The sequence below is a fragment of the Mytilus galloprovincialis genome, chromosome 2 (genome assembly GCF_965363235.1).
Source record: "Mytilus galloprovincialis chromosome 2, xbMytGall1.hap1.1, whole genome shotgun sequence".
NCBI lineage: Eukaryota > Metazoa > Mollusca > Bivalvia > Mytilida > Mytilidae > Mytilus > Mytilus galloprovincialis.
In genome coordinates this window covers 89,581,755-89,607,658 of record NC_134839.1, presented here as the reverse complement: position 1 = coordinate 89,607,658, position 25,904 = coordinate 89,581,755, and the positions used below count along the sequence as shown (strand labels likewise).

The 25,904-nt window shown below is 30.4% G+C and overlaps 1 protein-coding gene and 1 long non-coding RNA gene across 14 annotated transcripts in view; one reads left to right on the top strand and one right to left on the bottom strand.

The window, feature by feature from the left end:
- LOC143064796 (RNA-binding motif, single-stranded-interacting protein 3-like) overlaps window positions 1–25,904 on the bottom strand; it is a 144,922-nt gene that overhangs the window by 24,368 nt on the left and 94,650 nt on the right. For 12 of the 13 annotated variants that reach the window (XM_076237899.1, XM_076237902.1, XM_076237901.1 and 9 more), the window contains 3 exons: window positions 8,214–8,374; window positions 1,770–1,828; window positions 1,320–1,411 (listed from right to left, as the gene is read on the bottom strand). In XM_076237899.1, the coding sequence (XP_076094014.1) occupies window positions 1,320–1,411; window positions 1,770–1,828; window positions 8,214–8,374 (312 nt within the window). Of the gene's footprint in view, window positions 1–1,319; window positions 1,412–1,769; window positions 1,829–1,879; window positions 1,939–8,213; window positions 8,375–25,904 lie in introns of all 13 variants that reach the window. The other variant, XM_076237900.1, reaches the window with a different exon arrangement.
- Window positions 11,715–24,456, top strand: LOC143064799 (uncharacterized). Its single transcript, XR_012975324.1, has 3 exons — window positions 11,715–11,850; window positions 20,820–21,028; window positions 23,606–24,456. It is a non-coding gene; the product is annotated as an uncharacterized LOC143064799 (long non-coding RNA).

Sequence of the window (25,904 nt, the reverse complement as noted above, 5' to 3'; positions counted from 1 at the left end):
TTATTGTAGAAATATGGCTGAGTATTGTCTGGGGAGCCTCTCTAAAAAGCCTTTTTTTTTTTACATATAACAAACGTGGCAGGTTGTTATCTGACTTATTTAGCTAATGTTTATTTCAAATAACACTGAATCTGGAAACAGTATAAAGATGAATCAAAAAATGCTTGTATAAAAAAAAAGTGGTGACAGAAAATCAGAATACTTCCTAGTCTAGTGCTTTATGATTAAACAGTCCAAATTATTCCTACATGTGCTGTAGAAAGGAAGAGTATGTAGTGAAGCATTTTGGTTTTTGAAACTTATTTTAAATGAAATTCAATGCATTTGATAAACAAAAGTAAAAAATGTCAATTGTAACAAGAGCTTTTAGTTTACAGTAATATAATGAGCCTTTGTCAGAACCTAACCATCTTAACATTAATACAAATCAAATATTCACTGATCCTTAACCACAAACAAAATTCCCCTTCCAAGTAAATGGATTTTCCTAAGCAAAAGCAATTGACTTGATGATTCAATATTTTCTTGTCTATAACAGTCTCCTGCAAACTGTAATCGGCAGCATTGTATTACAACATGTTGTTATTTAATTCTCGTTCAATCGGAAAAACCTTTTTCAATGTATTGACAACTAGAAAATGCAGTTTGAATTGATCTGTGAAATTTGTGATGTACCAGCGACAACGTGTCCTGATGTCCCAAACAAAGCAGGGAACAAATTGAATTTGATGAATATTGTAATTGATCTGTTGCTCAAAGCATTTTTATTGAATGATAGGGAAATCCATTTCATGACCAAGTACAATAACTAAAACAGCTACAACAATAAAACAGCCACAATTTAATGAGATTTTTGTTATCTTGTTGGAAATAAAGAAAGCTAATGTTTTGTATTTGGTTTTCTATCGATGTTCAATTTTAAGAAATAAGAAACTCCCTCAGGCAAATTTGACCTTAGATGGGTTTTGGCTATTATTTTAAGTTGCCCTTTGGTCATATAGCTAATGTATTGAAGTACTTAACATACATCCTTAGCTTTCAAATACTTTGGTTTGAGCGTTCCCTATAAAGTGCTTCAGACACATCAATATTATAAATTGTGTTTTTCATTTTTGGATATTATTCTAAAGTGACCTGGTTATATGGAAAAGAACTGCTTATTTCGTATATATACTGTTTACATTGATTATAAATGACAGTTAAATTATGAGATTGTCAGAGCTTGACCACTAGAAAGGTCAAACTTTTATTAACTTTATATTCAAATCCATATTGTGATATGGCCTTTTTTGAACTTTGGTCAGATCATTGACACTCACCTTGGCCATTTGTGCTTGAATACCCTGGGCTTGTAATGCCTGAACAGCTACCTCTGCTGCCTGGTGAGATTCAAAATCAACAAAACCATATCCTGTAATTAATAAACAATTGATCATTACAAAACCAAAATAAAAAGTAGGAACTTAACAGAAAGGAAAGAGTAGTGAGTGTTCATCTACCATGGATTAAGGACGTAAGATAATAAACAATTGCTGCATGCATAAAGGAGGGGACTGCATTCTATCTTTTTAATCTATATATTCAACATCCTCATGACTGAGATTAAAACAAGCAGCTAAGTCTTGGGAATTCCTCATGACTGAGATTAAAACAAACAGTCTTGGGGATTTTTGGCGAACCATTTGAAATAATCAAACAATGAACTTGACACACAAAACAAGGTATGTACACTACCACAGAAATATTGGGACTTGGACAAGAAATCTCACCTTTGCATTTACTTGTACTTAGGTCTATAATTGCCTTAGTGGATACAATGTGGCCATATCTGCAATGAAAATAAATACTGTATATTATATTGATATATTAATTGTCTCACCTTTGCATTTTTTTGTATTTTCATCTAATATGGCCTTCGTTGAAATGATTTTGCCATATCTGCAAAAGAGAAAAAATCTTTAATAAATTGTTGCAATTAAGAATGAATGGATCATTTCTTATCACATACTTGTGTATCTAAATTTTGATAAAAGGGGATTATGCGTAAACAGGAAGTAGTCCAAGAGAATGCAATTTACACTTACTAGTTTTTTCCAGGTCTGATAGTTACAGATAAAACGATTCAAATGATTTTAGATCATTTTCTGTATAAATGATGCAATTCATGGCTAGAAATGTAAAAATATGTGAGATGTGGTATTGCCAATGTGAAAACTTTCAACCAGAGTTAGAAGTTGATTAAAGCAACTCTTCGTCATCATATGGCCTTTAACAATGAAAAAAAACAACTTTTTAGTCGGCTAAAAAAGGCCAATCCAGCTGATGTGTAAAATGTGAATTGTTTCAAACTAGAAATAGAACGGGCTAATTCATCACAAAGTTATTTATGAAAAGCCCAAAATGAAAAACATGAACCAACAAGAACCACTGAACAACAGGCTCCTGACTTGAGACGTAAAGAAAGGACAGTAATTTTGTGGAATTTATCAGTAATCTACTAAATTTCTATTAAATATGATTGTCTCATATAGTCAAGAAAATTAATAAGCATATAGCAAGTTTTCAGACCATCAGAAAATGAATTAACTCAAAAATCTATACATCATCTGTTAAGAAAGTCAAATCCTGTAATTACCAAATGAAATCGCTAATCACGCCATCAATAATTATTGTAATTAACGTGATTTTCGTCACAAAATGCTTTTACGTTGATTATATTCCCTTTCATAAAGTAATTAATGACTGAAAGAAAAAGGCTGCAGTCAGATTATTCCATAAGAAATGCATTTTACACATGCAATAATTGTGCAGAATCATAAAATTTACAACATAAATGAAATGTAAAATCAATTTGTTTATGACCTATTGATGAAGCAGGTAATCTTAGAAGGAATTAAAACCTACAACTGCTGGAATATCTCAAACTTCTATTTCCATTCTTGGTCATAAAATCAGGCCATGGTAACATTTTATAGTTTTAATTTCATAATGACTCCAAGAATGGAATAATGACTTTTGGTGGACTATCATTAAGAATTCATCTATTGAGAGATTTTTAGTAAAATACTAAAAGTTAGTATTTAATATATATGCAAAATGTACTTCTCATATATTTTTTTATAAATCTTTGCAGGACTTCAGGTTCCTGCAGATACTAAAATCTTTTCCAACTTTGAAAAAAATATTTTGACAGCAAGACAAGAAAAGAAAAAAAGACTGAACAAAAACCCTAAACTTTTTAAAACCATTAAAAAACTATGCTTCTAGACTTTCCCTCACAGAAAACCATAAAAACTTGGAATACTAGTAAGACAAATGGAAGGTGTCAACTGTCATCTTCAACTCATAAAAGTTTTCTTTGTATCACTTTTTATTATAGATGTTAGTACATTTCAATTAGTAATTAATCAAAATAATTAATGATGGCATTATTATTAACAGAGTAATTATCTCATGAAAATATTTTAAAATTTCTTTGTGTAAAATCTTTAAAAATTATCCAAACATAAAAGATCAAATGGCAACAATTTGTCATCATCAATTTGCCAAAAAAGTCTACCAAAACAAGACATTTCTAGTGATTTATCAAACTTTCACTATTTCATTTCAGATATTGCTTGTGACAATTTTTCAAAAAGTCTGTTTTCCCCTGTCATTATTTACAAAATGTCTTTTTCCCCCAGTTAATTTTCAAAAAGTCTTTTTTATCCTGCCATGAAGGACATCATTTTTTAATCATTCTGTAATTCAGTTAAACATTGGTGCCCTTGGGTGCATCAAGTTCATTTAAATACCTAAACAAAATAGCCATTGTTCCTACATGTCTAAAGTTATGATAGCCTTTATGATATCTATCAAACAAAAACAAACACTATTACACCTTTATTACACAAGATTTGAAGTAATCTTGTTTTCATTTAATTTCATGTATGTAAATTGGAAGATTATCTTCTTAGTTAATTTTTGAAATTGAGCATAACTTGTTAAATTCTAAATCATATATTTTTAATCTGTTTTGCAAGATCATGAATAATGCCTTAAGAAAAAGCCAATATTTGCTGTCAGTCTTAGTTTTAATTGGAAACAAAACTGTAATTTTTCTTTCACCATGCACTGACTTCTAACAAAGCCACCTTTCTTCTGTAAGCAATATCATATTAGGTGATAAAAATCAAATAGTTTCTCAGGAATTTCAATGTTATAATTCATTTAGATAGTATTTAAAACATGTTTTCTACACACAAATACTGATGCTTTTTATGAAAGTTATAAAGGGCAGTAGACCTTAATTTTTTACGGGCTACAAATCACCAATAAAGGCAGAAAAAATCTTAAAAGTGAGGCAGCAAATACTATTTTTAACAAAAGATCAAAACACAACATAGAAGGAAAGCTATATCTTGCTTAATCATTAAGACCACCAATTTTTGCAAAGTTATTTGTTATGAAATAAATATCACTGGCAGTTGGTGTGTAAGTTTATATTATTTGATGTTTAAACAATTGGCATGGTGTAATAACGTTTTCCTCCTTTCTAAGTAATACCACAAGTCCTCAGATAAATCATATTTTGCCAGAACCTAACCACTTGAGGATTTTCATGATTAATGCCAAAAATCAATGATTTAGATGTTCAGTGTGGTTTTGAATTTCAAGCTGACAGTCAGAAGAAATGTTGATTTGGTCAAGTTAACCACATGTCATCTTGAAAACTAAATGTGTTTTACAACTGGTTGCACATGTTTTTAATCTGTTATGTGTAATATGAATGCTGGTCATTGATATACAGGAGGTGACAGAATTTCTACTAATACAGAATAAAAAAAAAAAAACAAACAAATGGCGTGTCTGAGCACATTCAGTCATCTTACATTTATACACAATTTTGCCTCCTAAATATTAAGGCAAGAATTATTGACTTTTAAAATACTAAGTTATATTGCTCACCATGAAAGAAGTTATAGTTATTTGGAAGTCTAGACAAACTATTGATGTCATTTATGCAATTTATCTGTGCAGACAAATGCACTTGTATTCGTAACCAATTCCTAACAATATCAACATTGATTTTACCAAATCGCAAATGTTATAAAAAGATTGCTGACAGAATTGGTGAAATTATTCTAGCACTGGACAGTAATGTAAATGATTTAATGTCATATCGTGGAGACAGACATGATTTCTAATAATCTTAATAGTCACTGTCAGCTGTAGTTACTTTGACATTTGTACTTGAAATGTTTATGAAAAAGATTGGTAGGTATTGGTAGGTATACAGACAGTTACCTCACGACATAGAAACAGTGATTATAAACCATTCCTGAAAGAGGTAACATAATGTTAGTTCTACATTTAGGAATTTGGTAGCCTGTCATAACAAGAAAGTTGTTAACAAGATAGCTAAAACCTGTCAAATACTTGAACTTAACCAGAAATATTCAAATTTTACTACAAATATTTGATTTTCTAATAAAACCAGCTCCTTATAAGCTTTTTAATAAACACGATAGAGTAAAACTTTATTAAATACCCCCTTCTTATGTCAACAAATCTGTTGCTTGGATGTGGAAGAATTGTGTGATTACTTATTGTAAACAGATATGTAAATTTCCATCTAATTGAACAAAAATCAATGGCTGTGCTTTTAAAAAACAGCAAAATGAAAGTCTTTGATCTTTTGTCAACTAACAAAACACTGCAATGTTACACACTGTAAAATGAAGATCAGTCAATGAAATGTCAAATATTGCACTTCATTAAAACAATCTTCAGGCATAAAAGCTTTCATACTCTTTAAAATCCAATTTCCATGTAATAACAGCATGCCTCATGTTTACCTTCTAAAGTAGTGAAAACCAACTGTTTTTAATATATCATATTTCAATTCATACATACAATGTATATAAAAGAAAATGTGGGATATATGTCAATGAGACAGCAACATATCAACAGAGAAAATCAATAGAACTCTAAACGTTAACATTACTGTCTTCAAGCACACACAACACAAGTATATCTATAATATTTAAGAGACAATACCAGAGAAAAGCAGGCAGAACTTCAAAATCTTGTTCAAGAAGATTTTTTTGACATAGAATTTTAACCTAAATACCCCAGCTTGAATAACCTAGAAAAGTTGAAATAGTTGAGGACAAGTGAGACTGGCATAAATAACAGACAGATGAACCACCCTCCCACATACACCAATGAACCTTGATGGCCTAATTGTACCTTGAGATAAAAGGTTTGATGCCAATTATTAACCTACTTGCAATCCCACACAAAATCTAACCTCTTGTTTACTTTATAATGTTTAGATCTCCAAGAGACTTTCAACTTTGATATCTGATATATAATCCTCCAAACTTCAAAGATATTAGTGAGCAATGTAGAGTATTGAAATAAGGCTTTCCATAACCCATTAAAAGTTAATACACCTCAATATCTGGACAATTTTGGCTAGGTTACATTTTGAACTTCCAATAGTTTATACGTTTTTGAAAAGAGTATCAATCCCCCTAATGATCCCCTACAGAAACTAATAAATCTCCCCTATCATTAGGCCTCATTAACTGAACCATTAATACATACCAATAGGAGATGAAGAGAACTTTAACAAGAAAATACAGGATGTTAGATCCCTGATGAAAAATGACAACTTCCTATACAGACATTAGTTTTAAATTATATAGATGATAAAATCACACATTTATTGAGAAATATGAAGGATGTTGGCTACTGTGCTATCTGCTAATCTCAAAGTAGATCTGATCCCATGAGGTTAATAAATCCAAAATGAAACATTATGTTGGCCATCAATAGTTTTTTTGAAAAAAATTCTTTACAGGTTATTGATTCATTCTAAAGGGGCTTAAATCAAATTATAAAAGGGTAAAAAGCCTACTTTAAACAAAATTCTTGTATCACCCCTGGCCATCAATAGTTTTTTTGAAAAAAATTCTTTACAGGTTATTGATTCATTCTAAAGGGGCTTAAATCAAATTATAAAAGGGTAAAAAGCCTACTTTAAACAAAATTCTGAAGAGTTACCTCCCCCAATCCAAATTAAACATATTTCATTAAACATGGATTCCATTGACCCATAAGTTAAACCTGAAAACTAGCGAGCACTTAAGGCCACAAAATATAATCATCAACCACAAACTTAGAAAATGATAGTCTTTTGTTAACTAGTATTGCTATATCAGTTTCAGTTGATTTTTCTGCTAAATTAAAAAATAAAGATGTTTATATTAGGATTTATACAACTTGGTAATGAAAAGACAAGTAATCACAGAAAGAACATATTGTCTCTTTATAAATATAAAAGAAAATACTTGATGAACTTCCTTTATAACAGAATACTGTCATCCAAATAACATGACAAGTAAGAAGAATTAAAATGGCGCTATCTCCTGCTGTAATGTCAGTAAGTGTTAAAGTCAATATCTTATACACTTCCACTTTCTCAATTCTAAATGGATATTAAAAGATGCACACTAAGTGTGGTTACCGAGTGGACACCTTCCGTGGCATATGTGTTCAAATGGATTTTCCTATAACAGCTGAGACTAAAGTGATGAATTGTTTTGTAATAATGGAAAACATTGGTCACATTAAGATATGACAGTCTTCTCTTAATGATTTCAGGAAGATTGGGACAGACTACTGACTCATGGCAATTAACACCAAGAATCAACAATTGAGGATTTGGTTTTGTTGAAAGCATTGAAAGTGATAAGTTCTTCTTATTGTCATCTACAACAAAAGCCCAATGCTACATCTGTTTAGCCGGTAGATTGTGTATAATAATATATTCATGTAGTACTTATCTCCTCATGGTTTATTGCATGGAAACTGTATACCCCAAGTGTTTACAGAATTTGTGTACATTGTAAGTGGTATCTCCAAGTGAATGTTCACTTCTCTAATGAATGTATAAAAACAATATAAAAAGTTAAAAGTGAGCATGAAGAGACATGGTCATATTTATTCTTGACATTTCACCAAGTCAGCACAAATCTGTCATGTCCTTTTAATGTGTTTACTGCATGCATAATTTTTTTATGTGAGAGAATCAAGGTCTTGTTTTTCTTTATTAGTGTATAAAGCTGACATCTCATATTCTTCATTATACTACTACGAAGAAACTGGTTTCAAGAGAGGAAAAAAATTCATGATAATTGTCTTTTACGATTTTAAGAAATACTTACGGCTGGCATAAATTAATTAAATCTTTATCAGTAGTATTAGGATTAAGTCCACGTATATACAGATTTGTTTTGCTGAGGTCGTTCATGCTTCCGCTCTGTGAACTAGACTGACTGCTGGTGGTGTTTGGACTTGCCGCAGGCATGCTGCGAGGTGTGTAGGTCTGAAAAATAAAATATTGGAATGAAAACAATTATATAAAATTTACTTTTCTTTATGCAACAACATTATTTTAAGCTTAACACATAATGTATAATTCTGATTACCAATTAATGGGAGGAAGTTTTTGTTCTGTACGGCAGTACCGTTTAGAAAACAAATGCTCTGAAAAAAAGTGGACCATAGTTCCTTCAAGATTCTTCTTGGAAAATGATTTTTAAATGTTCAGATGATGCAATCAAATTGATAGGTAACAATGGCCATTCTGAACAAGACTACCTTGAGGCAGTAAACAAACTCATAGGCACTTCCATTACGAAAAAAAAAAAATACACACTTCAACTATTATCAAAATAAATATATTGTAAAGATGAATGTTTGTCAAAGGTATGTCCTAATACCAAGAATGAACTTCAAAGAGAATAAAGAGATCACTGATATGTGGCATGAACAATCTTATATCTTAAGTCAAGTGTTTGCACTTTTGCTCAGATTAATATTTCACTATTTTTACTTTTAAGAACAAGAATATATATCCTTCATATGAAGAGCCATACAGTTAAAAAATACTAAAATAGCACACAGACTGCGAAAAAACCCAACACACCATTACTTTCAACAGTTAATTGGTCATTTCTGGGGTACACCCTTAAGATTTATTAAAACCGAGCTACTCCCATTCAACTTCAAGACAAGAAATATGTCATCCTTAAATGGAGAATAACACAGTTTACATTCTTAATTTATCTAATTTGTCTGCTGGGGCTCATAAAAGGAGAATGAAGCATGCCAGTTTTTCTCAATGAATTTCAGATAGGTTTTCTTGCACATTCATCAAAGTATATTTTTTTTAACTTCAGGTAGTTAAAAGTGATGATAATCAAACTTAATTAAATGGAACCAATAAGAACCTATCCTATATGATTATCTTTGGCTCTAGTTAAATTGGTGAAACCCTGAGCATAGATTATGCTTATGAATATCAGGCATTTTGACTGAACACTTTAATGGAGGCTTTCGTGATGCACCCTTTTATTACTTTTTATATAAGTTCCTTTTTATTTCAATTAATACAGAGACAGAATGCTGCCTGTAACTCCCATTATGCCCATAATGATTTTCTCTCGGCTTCAGTGCCCCTCTCCAGTAAGTTAAACACTCTATTATCTCGATTGTTATATCAAGTGTTCCCAGTAATAATGTCCTTACATTAACAGAGCAGAAAATTGTATGTATGAATAATGTCATCAAACTCATGTGATTTGCAATTATCGAGTCATCTGCATATTAAACATTGCATTTTATAGAATAAAAGTTCTTCAATATATAACAAGTTTTCATTGTGAAATTCAAAGACCACAGATATTTCAACCTAAGAAAATGAAATGGGATAGTGTTTTCTAAAGCAATCATTTGTCACTGCCATCTTTATTTAAATTAGCCTGAAGCATGTTTATAATGTTGGTATGAAAAGAGATGACTTTGATAGTTAAAAAACATAGCACAAGTAGGTAAAAATACTTATACAGCATTTAACTAGATTGGTTTTAAGATAATTATTTGCAGAAAACAGGCAAGCTTTGATGGTATATTCTAATAACATTTTCTTTCATCATGATATTGAACTGCCGTGAACGAGATCTTTTTCCCTAATTATTTCATCTAATTAATAACCACTCAGAGCTTGCTATAATAGCCAACTGTGTGAAAGTTGGTTTTTATTAACGCGAAAGTACATGTACATACTTTTAAACAAATTAAAAGCCCAACCTCAAATTCTTGTATGTGATAATATATTTGACATTTTTCACAGTTCAACAGATGAATACTTCGTGCAGAATATGCAAGTATTGCTGCGGTTTATTTCAACCTTTAAGTTATACATGGTGTAGAGAATCAGAATAAACCAACATACCTTTTGAAAGAAAAATTAATTCAAAGCTTGAACATCACAATATGAACTACCATGTCATGTGACCTACTTCAATTTAATAGTGCAATTATCCCTAAAAATGTGGAGAATTTGTTTTCCATTGGACATGAGTGCCGACAGATTAATATCTCATCAAATACTGACAGAATAATAATACAATGGTTCATTAATATCTGTATTATATAGATATGAACAATTGTGTATAATCATCCACTGATTTCTTCAAAGTATTGCATATTGAAAACAGGAGCAAATTGCTCAAGACTCCTATCTGATACAAGAAAAAAAAACTTAATGCAGCTGCCCAATACTATCTCAATATGACAGCCAAATTTGATTCACAGTCAATGCAGTTTAAAAACCTTGATTTTTATATACCCTTCTTGGCTGTTTCAAAACAAATTGGCACTTTTTAAGCTAAGCGCCTACTTTTATTAAAATTACCATTTAGAAAACTGTTATGTGTGTCACCCGAAAAGTTTAATTTAGGGAGAAAAAGCTTGATATAAGAGATAATTTATAACCTTACCATACTGTGCCAAATGAACAAACTTTCCACTTAAAAACTTATTATTTTGTCAGTTTGGAGTATTCATAAAACCTTTAAAAATTGACAATTTTTTATGAGAAAATCTTTTATCTATATCTAAAACTATGCCTACGTCAAAGGTTTTGTAGAAAATTCTGTATATCAAATGCTTCAGACTACAACCACCAGGCGCCCAAAGTCCTTAGCAAACAATTTCTGTATATAGGATATCATAAATTCTTTGACCACTATCCCAGTAATAATGTTATATGGACAGACCTACAGAGTAAACAAATATAAGTCCCTTTATGACTCTTTAAGCTGAAAACTATAATCGCTTGACCTACATATTTTGGTTGTTCAAATTCTCTATCCATAAGCTGATAACCAGGATTTACTCTTTCACAAATCTATTTAACAAAAATGTTTTTGTAACCAAAAAATATGACATAATACAATGACATTATCTGGGATATTGTAACATCAATTTTACACATATAATCAATGATTGATTTGACTTTACAAAAGTTTGAAAATTATCAGTTATTTATAAACAATTTGGAATTTTACATGGAACACAATTTATATACTTATTAATGTATATGTGTTATTCAATATTTGAAATAATAATTTGAAACTTTTTTTTTACGTAAAACTTTTGAAGTAAATTTGTTTCACCGAGTTCACTGACAGCATCCTAAATAATAGAAAATTAACTTACTGTTTTCTGATAAACCTGTTCGATCACAATTAAATCCAATCCCACATAATACTACCAAGTCAATATAAATTGTACAAAATTCTCCCTAATATTGTTTATATAAACCACATTCCTTTAAAGAAAGTTTTAATTGAATTTGTAAAATAAATTACACAACAAATTAACAATCAACCATTCACCAAGTATCAAACTTACAACTACTGTGACTTTTCATGGGCTAACAGAGAATAATGGGGTGGTTGACTGTGATTAACTGATTAATCTGGCTGAATACCACACAAAGTAAAGGCAGTGCAGGTCAGTAAATAAGATTATCCTATAAGACATTGTGAAAACAAATTCCTTTTTAAATCGGTGGAAAATTGATCAAAAATACAATTACCTGAGCAAGACAGGTACATAAATTTGTCTTGTTTAATTGAGCGGCGAAGGACATATATTTCATATTGGGAGAGGTTTTCTCTGATTCAGAACAAAAATTAAATAAAATCCTATGAATCAATAGTCCCGTCATGACGACAATGAACTTGTGTTTCTCAAAGAACACTCCATTATACAATTTGTATTATCTATATTTAGTTCAATAGTAAATTGTAGTTTTACAAAATTATTTACTTTACCAAGAGAAAGAGACATTCTTCTCAAATAACACTATACTTTACTGAATGGCAATTATTATTTTAATTATGACTAATAATTAAAATGAAGTTTAAATGGGTATGTCTTACAGTGCAATCACCCCAAAATATGTCAATAGTCGGAATGAGGTATCAAACATGAAGTTGTAGAAATGTTTTATTTAAACTTCAATTGAGTATTTAGATGATAATTGTACATCAATACATTTATTTCTAAAGACCAAACTTGGTGTACAGTTTGTTTTTAAATAAGTTATAGAAAAAAAAGGGATATTGACCTAAAATATTTCCTAAACATAATTAACCGATTTATGACAATTATTAATTGCCATTTGTGACATTTTTGTGACAATAAACATTAGAAGAAACATATATGTCATTGATAATGTTGTATGTTTAATCATCACAAGTTGAAGAAGTACCTTTTTTTATTTAGTGAAGGTCATATTAATGTATGCAAAATAATTACATCACTAAGCATTAACCATGCCAGATCTTTTTAAAAATTGTTTGTGAATTTTTACACCCTACACTCTTTCAAAAGTACATCAACTCCTGTATTATCTAAAAGCGCTGACTAAATACAATTGCTACTTAAAGAAAAGCAAAATGAATTTCATATCATACATCAAAATGTTTTTTACATTACAACATTCTAAAAACATTTTTCCTGTTTCCAAACTGTTTTAACCATTAACCTTTACTGTAAAACTGATCTTGTTAATGATGAAAACAGCTCATAGATAATTGCTAATGGCTTAGACTTTGGAAATCTTCAGAAAAAGAAGATAAAAAAGGTCTGATATTTTCCAGAGTTAAAGCAATTGAAGATTGATCGCCTCTCAATATAGACTGGCCATCTAGCTTTTTTGGATAAAAGTTCTCTCTTATTTTAGAATAATTTCAGTTATAAACATAGAACTGTTATAACAGATCAATGATGCTGTTCTTAACTGCAATGATTTGTTTAGTTACAGTGACTAACAGGGAATATGGGGTGCTTGGATAAAATTGAATTTGCAAAGTGCTACTCCAGAAATTTATCTTTCAGACATTTTTAGTCAAGTTCAGAATTGAAGATTTTGTTTAAGATTTATAAACAGTCCCTTCATAAAAATAAGTCAATTTTACAGTATTTCATGAAACAATGGCGTAACTGATAGCCAGCCAATCAAAATACCTACCCCTATCTGTACTTATTATACTTTTATTAAATCTAGTTAAAATTGAATTGGTGGCAATAAATGTAACAGAATTATCTCTACAAAGCTGTAAAACTGTGGCAACAATCCAAACTTTATATATTCTGTGCTGAGTTTGTTTTTAAACCAATTACTTCTAAACTTAAAAGATTAATGAGTCCTTAAGAGCAAGTTTATATCATTGCAGGCTCTATTTTGTCATAAGAATGCACCTGATTTGTATAAATAAATGATAAATACAGAGTTTTATTGCCTCCTTCAAGTAGTGGTACATATTGCAGAGCTGGTTAAAAACATATATAAAGTATTAAATCGACCACCTACTCTGGACTCCCGAAAAAAATACATGCACAAACAAAAAGACGAACAACATATAAAACAAAACTAAATCGTCTGTCCACAAAAGGTTCTATTACTTGTATCATATCAAAAGACTGCCTTTATAATTGACTTAGAAAGTACTTAAGGTACATATATCGAATTTATGGCAGCCATCCTGACTGTCCAAAGACACAATTTATTTCAAACACTGGCATTATACAACCATGATTTACAAATAACAGTTATTAAATTTCGTGGCAGGAGGACCAGAGCTCAATATTTACCCAAAGATTTTCAATCTTTAATGGATTACTCTGTTGATAAACCATTATAGCTTTCATAGATATGGTTATGACATGTATATATCCCAAGATTTTACTTTGTCAAATCTAAAAATTTCTGAATAATATATGCTTTACATTGCAAGCTGAGATAAATAATTTTATTAACCAATGCAAAATGAGGATATCAGGGTGACCCCTTTCTTCAATGTTTGCATAGATTTATAAAGCATTACATTTAATCGTAATGACTTATGATGCGAATATTACAAAATAAAATATAAATACCCATTTAAGTCTACTTTATTCCTTCACAGTTTTGGAATCATGGCATACCAGTGTTTGAGAGATGAGAAAACATAATAGGAGATACCTGCCTGACCATAAAATATTTCTTGATAACAACGAAATGCTAACACATCAAATTTAAAATCAGCAAACACACATAGCAATAAAATAGCCTCTATACTAGGGGCATAAAACTTTTAAATTCCCTAACAATGTATGTTTATAAAGTTAATAGACACATAAAAATGTCTAAGTAGCCAAGTTATTTTGTGAAGATCACTTAAGGTGTCTCCAGTCTAAAGGTTTAATTTTCAGCAACAGAAGTGTACTAGAATACTTTCAAACAGGTTTTAACAGTAAATACCTTTTTCTTTTTTTAGGAATTCAAACAAGTGCTGAACATCTTCACAAGTTTTCATCAGAGTTCTTTGAATAACAAAATGTTAGAAATTTCATCAAAACTAAATTGAGTGCATTTTCTGATATGTCACATGTAGATCTGGTGAATCCCTTCAAGGAGTCACAATCAGGTGACCTTTCACTTAGGTTAAAATTAGATTCATTTAATAGCATGGTCAGTGTAACTTAAAAATGAAACAGTTTGGATATTTCTGGTGTATAAAACATGTACTACCATATCAAACAGATATAACATAGTCTTATATGAACATGATGAACCAAGGCTTCTAATTCTAAGACTTCAACAATCATTTCCAGGTTAATTCATTTTCAAAAAGTTGATTAAATGCAAATGTTTCAAGATAGTGCCTTTGCTACAATGCATAACATGTATACTCGGATGATAAAAAAAAAATATGATGAGGTCTGACTGGATATCAAAAGGTCATCTGGATATAATATCAGCCTTCTTAAGTAGTTCACAGAGACACACATACATTTCATCAGTTAACATGAAAATACCAATCTTCGTTTTAAAAATTTGAAAGAAATCATAATATTTATGTAGATATAAAAACTACAACCAATCTACAATTGAGAGTTTGAAATCATATGATTGGCGAGAACTGAAAATATCATGAAGGCTTACATAAAAACTCTTAACATAAATAAGTTACCTTGTCAAAGGTGTTCTGATTAATTAATCACTTCAAATTAAGTCAATATCTACAAAACTATTGAAACTTGTTGGTGACATTTTGAATGACCAAACATAGGATGTTTAAACATGACCGATACAAACACATATGAACTTTACAATTTCAATCAAAAATGAAACAAGAACGAAAATATTTCTTCCAATAAATGAGTAAAAAAACTTTACCTTGTAAAACCTTTAAATCTACTGTTTTTAAAATAGAAGTAAAGAAAATCGCAGTTTTAAAAAATCTGTTACATGTTTTATTTTCCGTACATTTATAAACTTTTTTTCTAAATCAAATTAAATCTTTCTAGACAAGTTTGTCTCAACTTTTTTTTTTTTTTTTTTTTTTTTTTTATCACTTTTTAATTGTGTAATGACTTACTTTTAAACTAAGAAATAAAGCACTTCACCCGACAAAAACCATGTAACTCCTGAATGACTGTAGATATGATAGGTATTTACTATACAGGTACGCTCGTTTACACAAGTATAGAGATATATACCCCCTAACAGGTGAAATGTGACATATTATACCTTCTAGTCAAAGACATGCCCACACAAATATATCTACAAAATTGACATTAAATATCAGCCTTTAATTATAGGAGGCAGAAATTTAAAAACCAATTTTTAAACTCATGTCATAAGTTAAAAACTTTTTCTGCCATTTTCTGTTTATTTTGCCAATAAAAATCAATTTTTTGTTGAAAGATAAATCACTTCGGCTGGTAGCAAACCTGGTTATTAAAAGGTGTGTCTTGTAGATTTAGGTTAATGCTTTTTGGATAAAGTACAGATTATAAATTTATTTATCCAACAGACCTTGATCGATCTCATTTAATTTGTGTCCTTTTTTTAAAACAGATGATGAAAGAGACTCCATCCTTTATTTACTCCCTTTTCCCCCAAAAATTATTTTTGGTCCCAGGTATTTCCCCCTCTATACATAAAAATCAATGCAACAGTTCTGTAAAAAAAAAACCAACATTTTATTCTATTAAAAGACTTTGAACAAGTTAATGATGACCACACAACTGAGTGCTTATGGTATATCAATCAAAGGAACATCTCCAGACAATAAACATTATAACCCCAAAATTGTGTCCTTAGCTCATTAAACATTGCCAAAAACAAAAAATTAACATTTACTGATTATTGATGAATTTTTGTTTGCAATATTCAGAAAAACGTTTAACAGAAAAATCATCTGCATTTCTTCTTTAAAGAGTTACTATATAACTTCCATCAACTTTAGTAAACAAATTCTTAATCTAAATATGATTTCACATAACATGAATGTTGTTCATTAAAGAATTCTGTACTTGATTAATTAAAATTCTTATTTTTATCAGAACAATAAAGATAGCAAGAAATAAATTAGCAACACCTACCCACTGGTGAAAAAATTATGTCCTCCAGATTTACTCTAAATGTGAACCTAATCAATGAGTTGCCATCTCTTCCCTCCTATTGATGAAATGTATTATTTGATGATATGAACATGATGTTAGTAACAATGATAAAACATTGTCTGTCTGAACGTGTTAGATACTACATTCTCAACTCTCTTTTACCTTCCAAAGAGGTGATGTTATAACTCACATTCCAAGGTAAACATCGCTAATTGTTTCCTCAATGTTTGTTCGTAAATCGATTTACCGACATATGCCTCTATCCATTGATACAGCAATAATACAGTAATGATATAATAATATGCCTTTGTACAGAGAATAAAAAATACTGTTACTTATATCGTTTGGCATTGATCAATCTATAATGGTCTTCATCATTCTGCCAGTAATAATGTTTTATTAAAAAAAAACCTTAAAATGATTTAAAAATTGTGCATCTTTCCTAACACTGGTTTAATTATAACGGAAGCTTAAATAGTATGGGGCGTATTTTATGAGATCAAAATAATAACTTGCAGTTAATTGCCACTCAATAATGAAAATTAGAAAGTTAATTCTGAGTAGACTTCTGATAATAATTATTATTATGTACCAGCTTCTTTAGATATTAGCCAAAAATTAATAGAATATTGACTTCTACAGAAACTTTATGTACTGATGCTCCCAATGAAAGATTTTGGATCTGAATTTATATCTTACAGAATATTTAAATAAAATGAGTTTTAAATGCAAATTTTCACAGATTTCAATAAAAATGACTTCTGATAGACGCTAGTCTATAAAGAAGTCTTTTATATTACCATGCATAGAAGATCAGAAATACAAATTGTGTTTCTGTGTATCCCTATAATCCCATTGCACAATATCAATATTCAAGTCATTAATTTCTTTGCTATCTTTTGAAAATATAAACTAAATGGATATATTAAAATGGTTATCTATGAAAAACAGGCTCCCCAAACTGAATGGAAATGACATGAATGATGTATACATCACTTGATCACTATGATAAACAAAACAGCAGGTTTCCCTAGTCTATAGTAACGCTCTTTGTATACAACAGTACACAGGGTTGTTTAGACAGAAGATGATTTATTGCCTACACTCTCTAAAGGATGCTTACTGTCCTAGGTATACAGAATCTCTCATGAAGTCTACTAATACATATGGCCTCTACTTAAACCTTAAGAAGGGGGATCTGGCAGTATTAAATATAAGCTGATCAAGTGAAGGACGAGCACTTCGTCTGTTCTAAATCTTATACCACGCATAACTCTTGTTCCAAGCATGACAACTTTTTTTTTTTTTTTTTTTTTTTTTTGGCATTCTGAAAACACAAAAAAACAATTTGAAGGTCCCCAAAGTACCTGAAATGATTGCATAAACAGAAAACTTTAGTCAAGGACTTTCTTTAAAAAAAACTATCTGTATGATGTGAAAAACCATGGCATAAACAATTTTTTCCTCAAGGTTGAAAAGAAAGTTCATCCACAATTTGCTATTGACTGCTAGGCTGGAACTGTGATCATGTAAACCAGTGAATATAATTTTTTCATACCAACACAAGTTCAAACATCAGTGAGACAGCAACTGAACAATACACCCCTACAATATCATCCAAACATCTGTTTCTGCCTCTATAAACTGACTTAGGTCATGCTTTCTATCACTCTGTAAGTGTATACGCCATGATCTTCACACAGAAAAAAAATCCTACAAGGGTTATCAGTAATCTGAACAAAGGGTCTTTGTCTTGGACAATTATAACCATGACTGAAGATGCAAATCTCAACTCTGCATCTTCCCTGCATGTCAACCGCAATTGTTACAAAAATGATTACCCATTTTGATTATAAACTACAGACTCTTTGTCTAACCATTGATAGAAAATGGATATTTATCCATGATTCTCTATTTATACAATCATTATAACTCACCAATTTGCATTCAATATCTGTAGTAAGAGACACAGTGGTATCAGGCACAATTGCTGGTTATAAAAGAATTGGCTTTTTCTCTATAGAATTGAGCGGCTGTACGGCATCAGTACTAATAACATCAATAAACTCTTTGATTAAATACCAGTCTACATAATGACACCTTTTAACCAAAGTCAGAGTCCAAAGTCCCAAACATTATAAAAATGACCTATTTAAGTTAACCTTGGTATAGGAGGTACAGATGATGAAGCAGACCATTTGAGAGAAAATTACATCAGAACTAAGACTGTCATGATTATGATGATGTGAGTATTGATTGACACGACTATAAGTTATAAAATATAATTTAATACAAATACTAAAATGTTCAATTACAATAATTGTCCTACTCTTAATGATAAAAAATCAAAAAGAAGCACTTGTCAGTCTAGACTTGTATTTAAGAATGTCATGCATATGCTGGATGTTGACCTTTGACCTTAGTTTGTAAGGGCAGTTGTTAGTTACTGCTGCGAAATCACATAAAACCTGTTAAATGTCCATCTGTCCATGTGGTCATACAATAACCTAATGTTAAGATTAATGGACAGTTTTATTGAATGCTGACTACTGTCCTTAAATAAGAAGGTCAATACCTCTAAACTATTCACCACAAGTTGGATCTATTTGACCTGTTGGGTTCTGTTGTTCTACATCAATTTTATAATAGGAAAACCGCAACCTCCAAGGTAGAGTTCTAGTGCAAGCAGTCATGAGTTATGGTATTCAAATGAAAACAAAGATATTTTCTTGACAGTCCCTCCCAATCATTTAGTCATCTCTCCCCATCATTCATTCAGGAAGAACTAAGCTGATGGTGTAAAATAAAGTTTGAAACTGTGGATGCTAGCCCTGAATAGGCCAAACAGAAGTCGTAAACTAATCCAACCTGACTACTCAAGATTCAATTCTTTCATGTTGGTGTGAAATATTTTCCCATGAACTCATTGTACTACCAATTCTACATCTAGAGTGATCCCCTAACATCAATGGACATATTACTTGTCTATCATACTGTCACAACTACAAGGCTTTGGTCAGTTATAAGAGGCACCAGTAAGGGTGAACAGATTTACAAGAGAAAGGTTTATTTACTTCAAAAGGTATTCAAACAAGTAAATGAGCCAAGAGGCATATAAAATATGAAGCCATAAAATATCCAGTAAAAGCAACAAAATGCTCTTAATTTAGCTTAAAATCATGTACCAAACACCCCCATCACTCTCCACCTGTGGACAACACACACATAGTCATTTGACACCTATATCACAGCAAAAAACAAGTAGTAGCACCTGTAGTGGTCAAGATAAAAGCAGGAATATTAAGATAATACCTGTTGTTTTTATATTTTCTTAGGGTTTGTGTTTCAGGAAGTTGAGATAATTATCATGGTGGTATCTTTACACAAGGAAGCAGCAGTGAAGAGTGATAGGACTGTTGTATTTCCTCTAACTGATTCTTCCTTTTGATCTTTAAAAGATCTGTTTATTATACTTTGAGGGTATTAAATCTTTAGTTTGCAAAAAGGTGCATATGTATAAATGATATGATTTGTCATAATGAAATTCTGTTGATAAATTTAAGACTCTTATACAATTGATTATTCAATACTAAATGATGATGGAAATAGTCATAAGGAGATGAACTTTGTACCTAGAATTTGTATTGCAGAAATTTTTCTTTAAACTATAATGACCTCATCCAAAATATTCATCTATATACTTGTAAGTTACTTGTCATTTCTCCATCTTATGGGTCCTTGTGATTCATCTCACAAGTGTTTTATTTATTATACAGTGTAACCTTGATGACATAAACACTATTTGTTGATTTTTTTTCAGAAGTGTGGAACAAGCCCATCTCTTATAAAGCTCCTTCCCAAATTCTTCACATCTTTTATCTCAAATAAAATAAAACTGGTCTGTCATGTTAAAGTACACATTAGTAGCAACCTCTTATTTCACATCTAAATTTAATCAAAAGATTATGTAACAACTGCAGAAGTTGTGTTTTTTTTAATAATCATGTGTTTTTTGTTTGAAGGATCTTGACTGGTGGTTAATAGAAAACAATTACAGTCACAGAAACACAAAAAAGATGGAAGATGAAAAGGACTGCATTGACCAATCAGTCCAAATACTGAAGACAAATGGACAATATCACCTTTGATACCTTACTAAATCACCTAAATGGATCCTTTTTCTTTAAATAAATAAACCCAAGTCTGCAATGATAATATGAGACATTAGTTGGTAAGTAACTTTTTCCCAGACATTTCAAATCTCCTAGAATATCCTAAAGAAGATTTAGAGAAATCAGACAACCCTTCCCATGGGTCATTACTTCATGAACTGTTAACAGCAGACCTCAAAGGAAAACTGCTATTAACTCCTTCCTGTTATGTTCTCAATCTCTCAGAGTCAAGGTCAAATTCTTTTATTTCTATGAATCATCCTAAAAATTACATGGTTTATATTTTTTCTTGAAAATATCAGAATATCTTAATTAACTGATAAGAAAAACCACAAGGAAAGATCACATATCTATTTATAGAGAGGAATGATTAAATTGATAGAGGCAGCTGACATTAAAGGAACTCTGAATTGACCTAAATATTATAGTGAATAAAAAAGACACCACACCCAATACTATTAGCTTTTTAAACTTATTTCAGGAACAACATACAAAAGTGAAATAGGAGTTCTTCAGTAGACATAAAACAATGCTACTTTTGTAGAATTTGTTTTCACTACGATAATAAAAAATCTAAAGCAATGTGACCTACATAAATTTGAAACATATCTCAAATACAATTAAGCCCTATTAAAAAGGTTTTACTGGAATTGTCTACCCAAAAATAAGAGTTAATGGTCAATTGTGTTATATTTTAGATACATATCAAACAACCAATTCAAAGTACTAACCATATCGGAAATTAACCAAATAAATCTTGGACAAACCCTAGGATAAACTTATTCTTATATTGCTATACAGAAAATTTTATCAAGTACTTTCTGCTTTGAACTACAGGAAAAGGAAATACTCAATCAGAAGTATACAATTTCCACTGAATAAACTTGTTAATGACTTTCGCAATAGTGTAAAGATTTCGTACACACTGAAATAATGAAAAAGGATGAAAATAAGTAGACATACTAGGAGCTTAATAGTATGCATAACATGTAGATATGTAGGTACATTTCAAGGCTATTTTTAAGCCAAATCATATGAGAGGGAAATATGTCCTCAAGGAGATAAAGACAACACTACAGGCATTGTAAGGGTAAAAGTTTTAACTCATTTGATTTGGCCACTCTTTCAATGTACCAATTTCGGTTCTATGAGTTCCTTTTACGTGTATGAATTCACTGGTTACCAGTTGGCAGCATTGCCATGCCTTATAACAGAGGTTGATGCAGAACACACATCAATGTATACATCAAATTTTGTACTTAAAACATTTTCTACCATGTTTTTTAAGCATGCCAAAAAACTATCTGAATTCTAAAATCCAAATTTCTCAAGTCTAATAATTAAGCAAAAGAACCCTAGATGTGTTTGATGATTTATACATAGGTTACCTGCAAACATATGATGATTACTACACATTAAGAACCTTAACAAAATTATGAAAATAATATTAAAACAAGCTGTTGTTACCAGATATTTTCCCAATTTATTTATAATTTATCAATGTCGCCTCTTTCTAGACTTTTAATTATAATCAGCCATTATTTATAAATGATTGTTAGGGAAGGACCATCAATCAAATTCACGTCCCATTACACAGACAAAATGTTAAGTATCTAGTGACAAAAAACAAACATGTACTTGCAGCTATATTGTGTACAAAACCAAAAAGGTGTTGCTCTTAAAAATGTGTTGTACTTTGCATATTCTTTGCCATGAGGCAAATAATATTAAATGACAATTATTAAAGCAAAGAAAAAAATAACATTCATACAAAAAACTGTTTTTGAAGATCTGTCACCATTAAGAACAGGTTTTTCCAAGACCAACTGCAGTGAAATTTTAGTGTTTTGAAAGATTTATTAGGTGCATGGAATAATTGATAGCTTTATTAGAAGTATATAGCATAACAACTTAATCGTACATTATTTTGCCAAGCATATGATATAAGAGCATCTTCTTGCACTACCCCCCCCCTTTTCCCCATTCGAACATTGTCCCATCCTGTGTGTACCTGGCTATTTATGGGGTGCTTGATTTACACCACACATTCTCCAATGTGACATTTTGGCATACCAATTAGTAGATAGACATGTTATGTAGTATGACCTATATAAAGTATGGACAGTAAATCCATCATAACTTGTCAAACCTGTTTACAAGTAGAACTTGATCATAAAAACAAGGAGATGGTCGGTCATGTGATTTAAGGATAGGTTCTTATCGTTATTCAATTTTTATAATTTATAGATTAAAATATTAACCACTATTTCACTTGTGGTTTGCTAACAAAATTTACAACAAATATACATTTAGGATTCCAGAATCACTGATAAATTGTTCGATTAAACTGTGTGGTATTTATTTAGGTGTTTTCCTGAATGGATTACAAGACCGAATTCTTAACATTAACCAGTGTAAAATTGCAATATCTCGTACACACAAATCAAATGTTTTTCCTATTTATTTTTACAATTGATCTATTATAACATAATATTTGTGCTTCTTGTGCACACTTGAGGTTATGGCATTAGTTTGATTCCCTCAGTTATATAAATATAATGAAAACTAAGAGTAATATATTACATGTTACTGATGTTTCTTTTCTAAACTAATCAAAAATCTTACTTCATTTGCAGATATCCTTAACATCAAAGAAAAACAATTCCTGCAATGTTGGACAATAATAGTGTGTAGAGTTTGATTGAGTTTCCACGTTTTATGGATGTGTTTAGTGATTTAACTTGTGTTTTTCATTACAGAATTAACTACAAGTTAATTCATCAATAATGCAAGAAAAACATCAGTGCTTTGAGAATTGTAGTAATAGAGCTGGCAGGAATGCTCTTAGGAGAGCTTTTCTTCTCATTTCAGCCCATTTCACAGTGGGAATTTGTAGCTTTGTTGCATGCAATAATTGCTGATCTGTTGCACATAATGTAACAACTGCATTTTCTTCTTTAAATTGATACAAAAAGTTTTTATCATTTTAGTGATGTAATTTTCTGCTTTTCCATTATACTCTAATGCAACAGAAAATTGGATATAACAGGTGAAAAGAAATTGTTAGATTAAATCTGATTCATTGATTTTTCAATAACCACAAATCTTTTAAATTTATCTTAGTGTACCTACCATTATCTGTAAACAAAATCCAAATATGAATTACTATTTCCACTACAACTTTTATAACTTAAAAACACTCAATTTGTGCAAACAGTGAACACATACACACTACAAGTTATAGGTCACAAGTCTACTTGAATATTTTACGCCAGTCCTAAACACAGCTGCCTCTTATAAAATGGGAATAGAGGGAAACATGTGCTCTCTGATGTATGACTGACAGCTAATTGCAATCTTCCCTATCTAGAGTACTACAAAGTCACATGACAGGGTTGTACATTTCATTGATTTAGTCATGTGACTCAGGAAAGTTTTGTACACTGTATCCAGTATTGATCTAAAGTGTTATTGTCCCCCAAATCCCTAAATGGGATTATAATAAATTGATGGAAAATCAATCCTGAATACAATATACACAATTAAAACTGTTAGTCTAAACAAACAGCTTGGATCTCAACCAGTTTTTACTTCTAAGAAATATTGAGACCCAGCTGTTTCTGTAGATATAATTTTACATCATAAATATTAGTTTTTTTAATCTTTATTGATAGATGAATTAAATTTGTAGTTATTCATTTATCCCACTGTTTAGTTTATAAACCATCTACAGAAAGTTGCATTTAAAACTAGAGGCTCAGGAGATCCTGTATTGGTCACCTGATTTGATAAAGATTTATTTGGATGATTAGATTTTATTCCTAGATTCTTCAGCAACATAATAATGATACAATCACTTTTAAAACAGATCAAACACACCCTTATTCTTGCAATTTTATTTTTTTGCTGACCACATAAGTTACGTATGAAAAATATGAAAAATAATTTTTTAATAAAATAATCTTAAATAGTGAAGCAGCAAAGATGACAAAATAATTAGAAGGGACTTCCCATCTTGTTTGAATTTTGGTAAAAAAAAAATTAGAGGGATCATGGGGCAGATGATTTATAAACCAATTTTGTTATATTAAGACTTAATGTTTGCATAAAGTGGTAAAACCATTTTCAATTTTGTTTTAATTCAAAATAATATGCATGAAGATATTTTTAAAATTTTAAATTTAACAAATTCATAGACATTTTTATAAGATGACATGTTACACTTATACGTAAAATAGCTTATTTCACGTGGACATCCTGAATGACTATTTCCTACAAGTAGTTAGCTGAACGGAAATACAGGAAATCGGATAATATAATGACGGGAAATGCAAGATCACATTGACGACATCCTTAAATGAGTATGAGTACCTATAGAGGGAATTACATTCACTAATCTGCTAAGGAATAAAAACATCCTGGATCCTGGACACAGTTTATTCTATCTAATTCTTTAAATTAATCCATACATATGACCTTTGTATGACAACCTGGTTATACTTTTATAACAACAGTCCTTATCTATGATTATGCAATAGCTTTTGTCATCAGAAAGATATAAGTATCTTAAAAAGTTCTTATTACATCCTTGAAATGAAAAAAATGATGGGTGGATTTCACATTATACAAATACCAAAAAAGTTCAAATATCAGAATTTGAGTTAGATGTACATCTCTTCTTTCTTTCAGCTATTCTTGAGCTATTCTTAAGTGTTCTTGAGTGTTGTAAAAACTGAATATTTGTTTTAGGAGTTATCCATGCATTCAACCCCACCTTTTATATAATTTTTTTATAAACTATAATGTTGATCTTTAAAATCATCTGTATAAATTATATGAGGACAAAAATTCTGAGCATTTATAAAGAAAGTAACCAGACAACATATGAGAAATAGTAGAACCATAATAAATTGTATTTGTTTAAATTACTGTCTT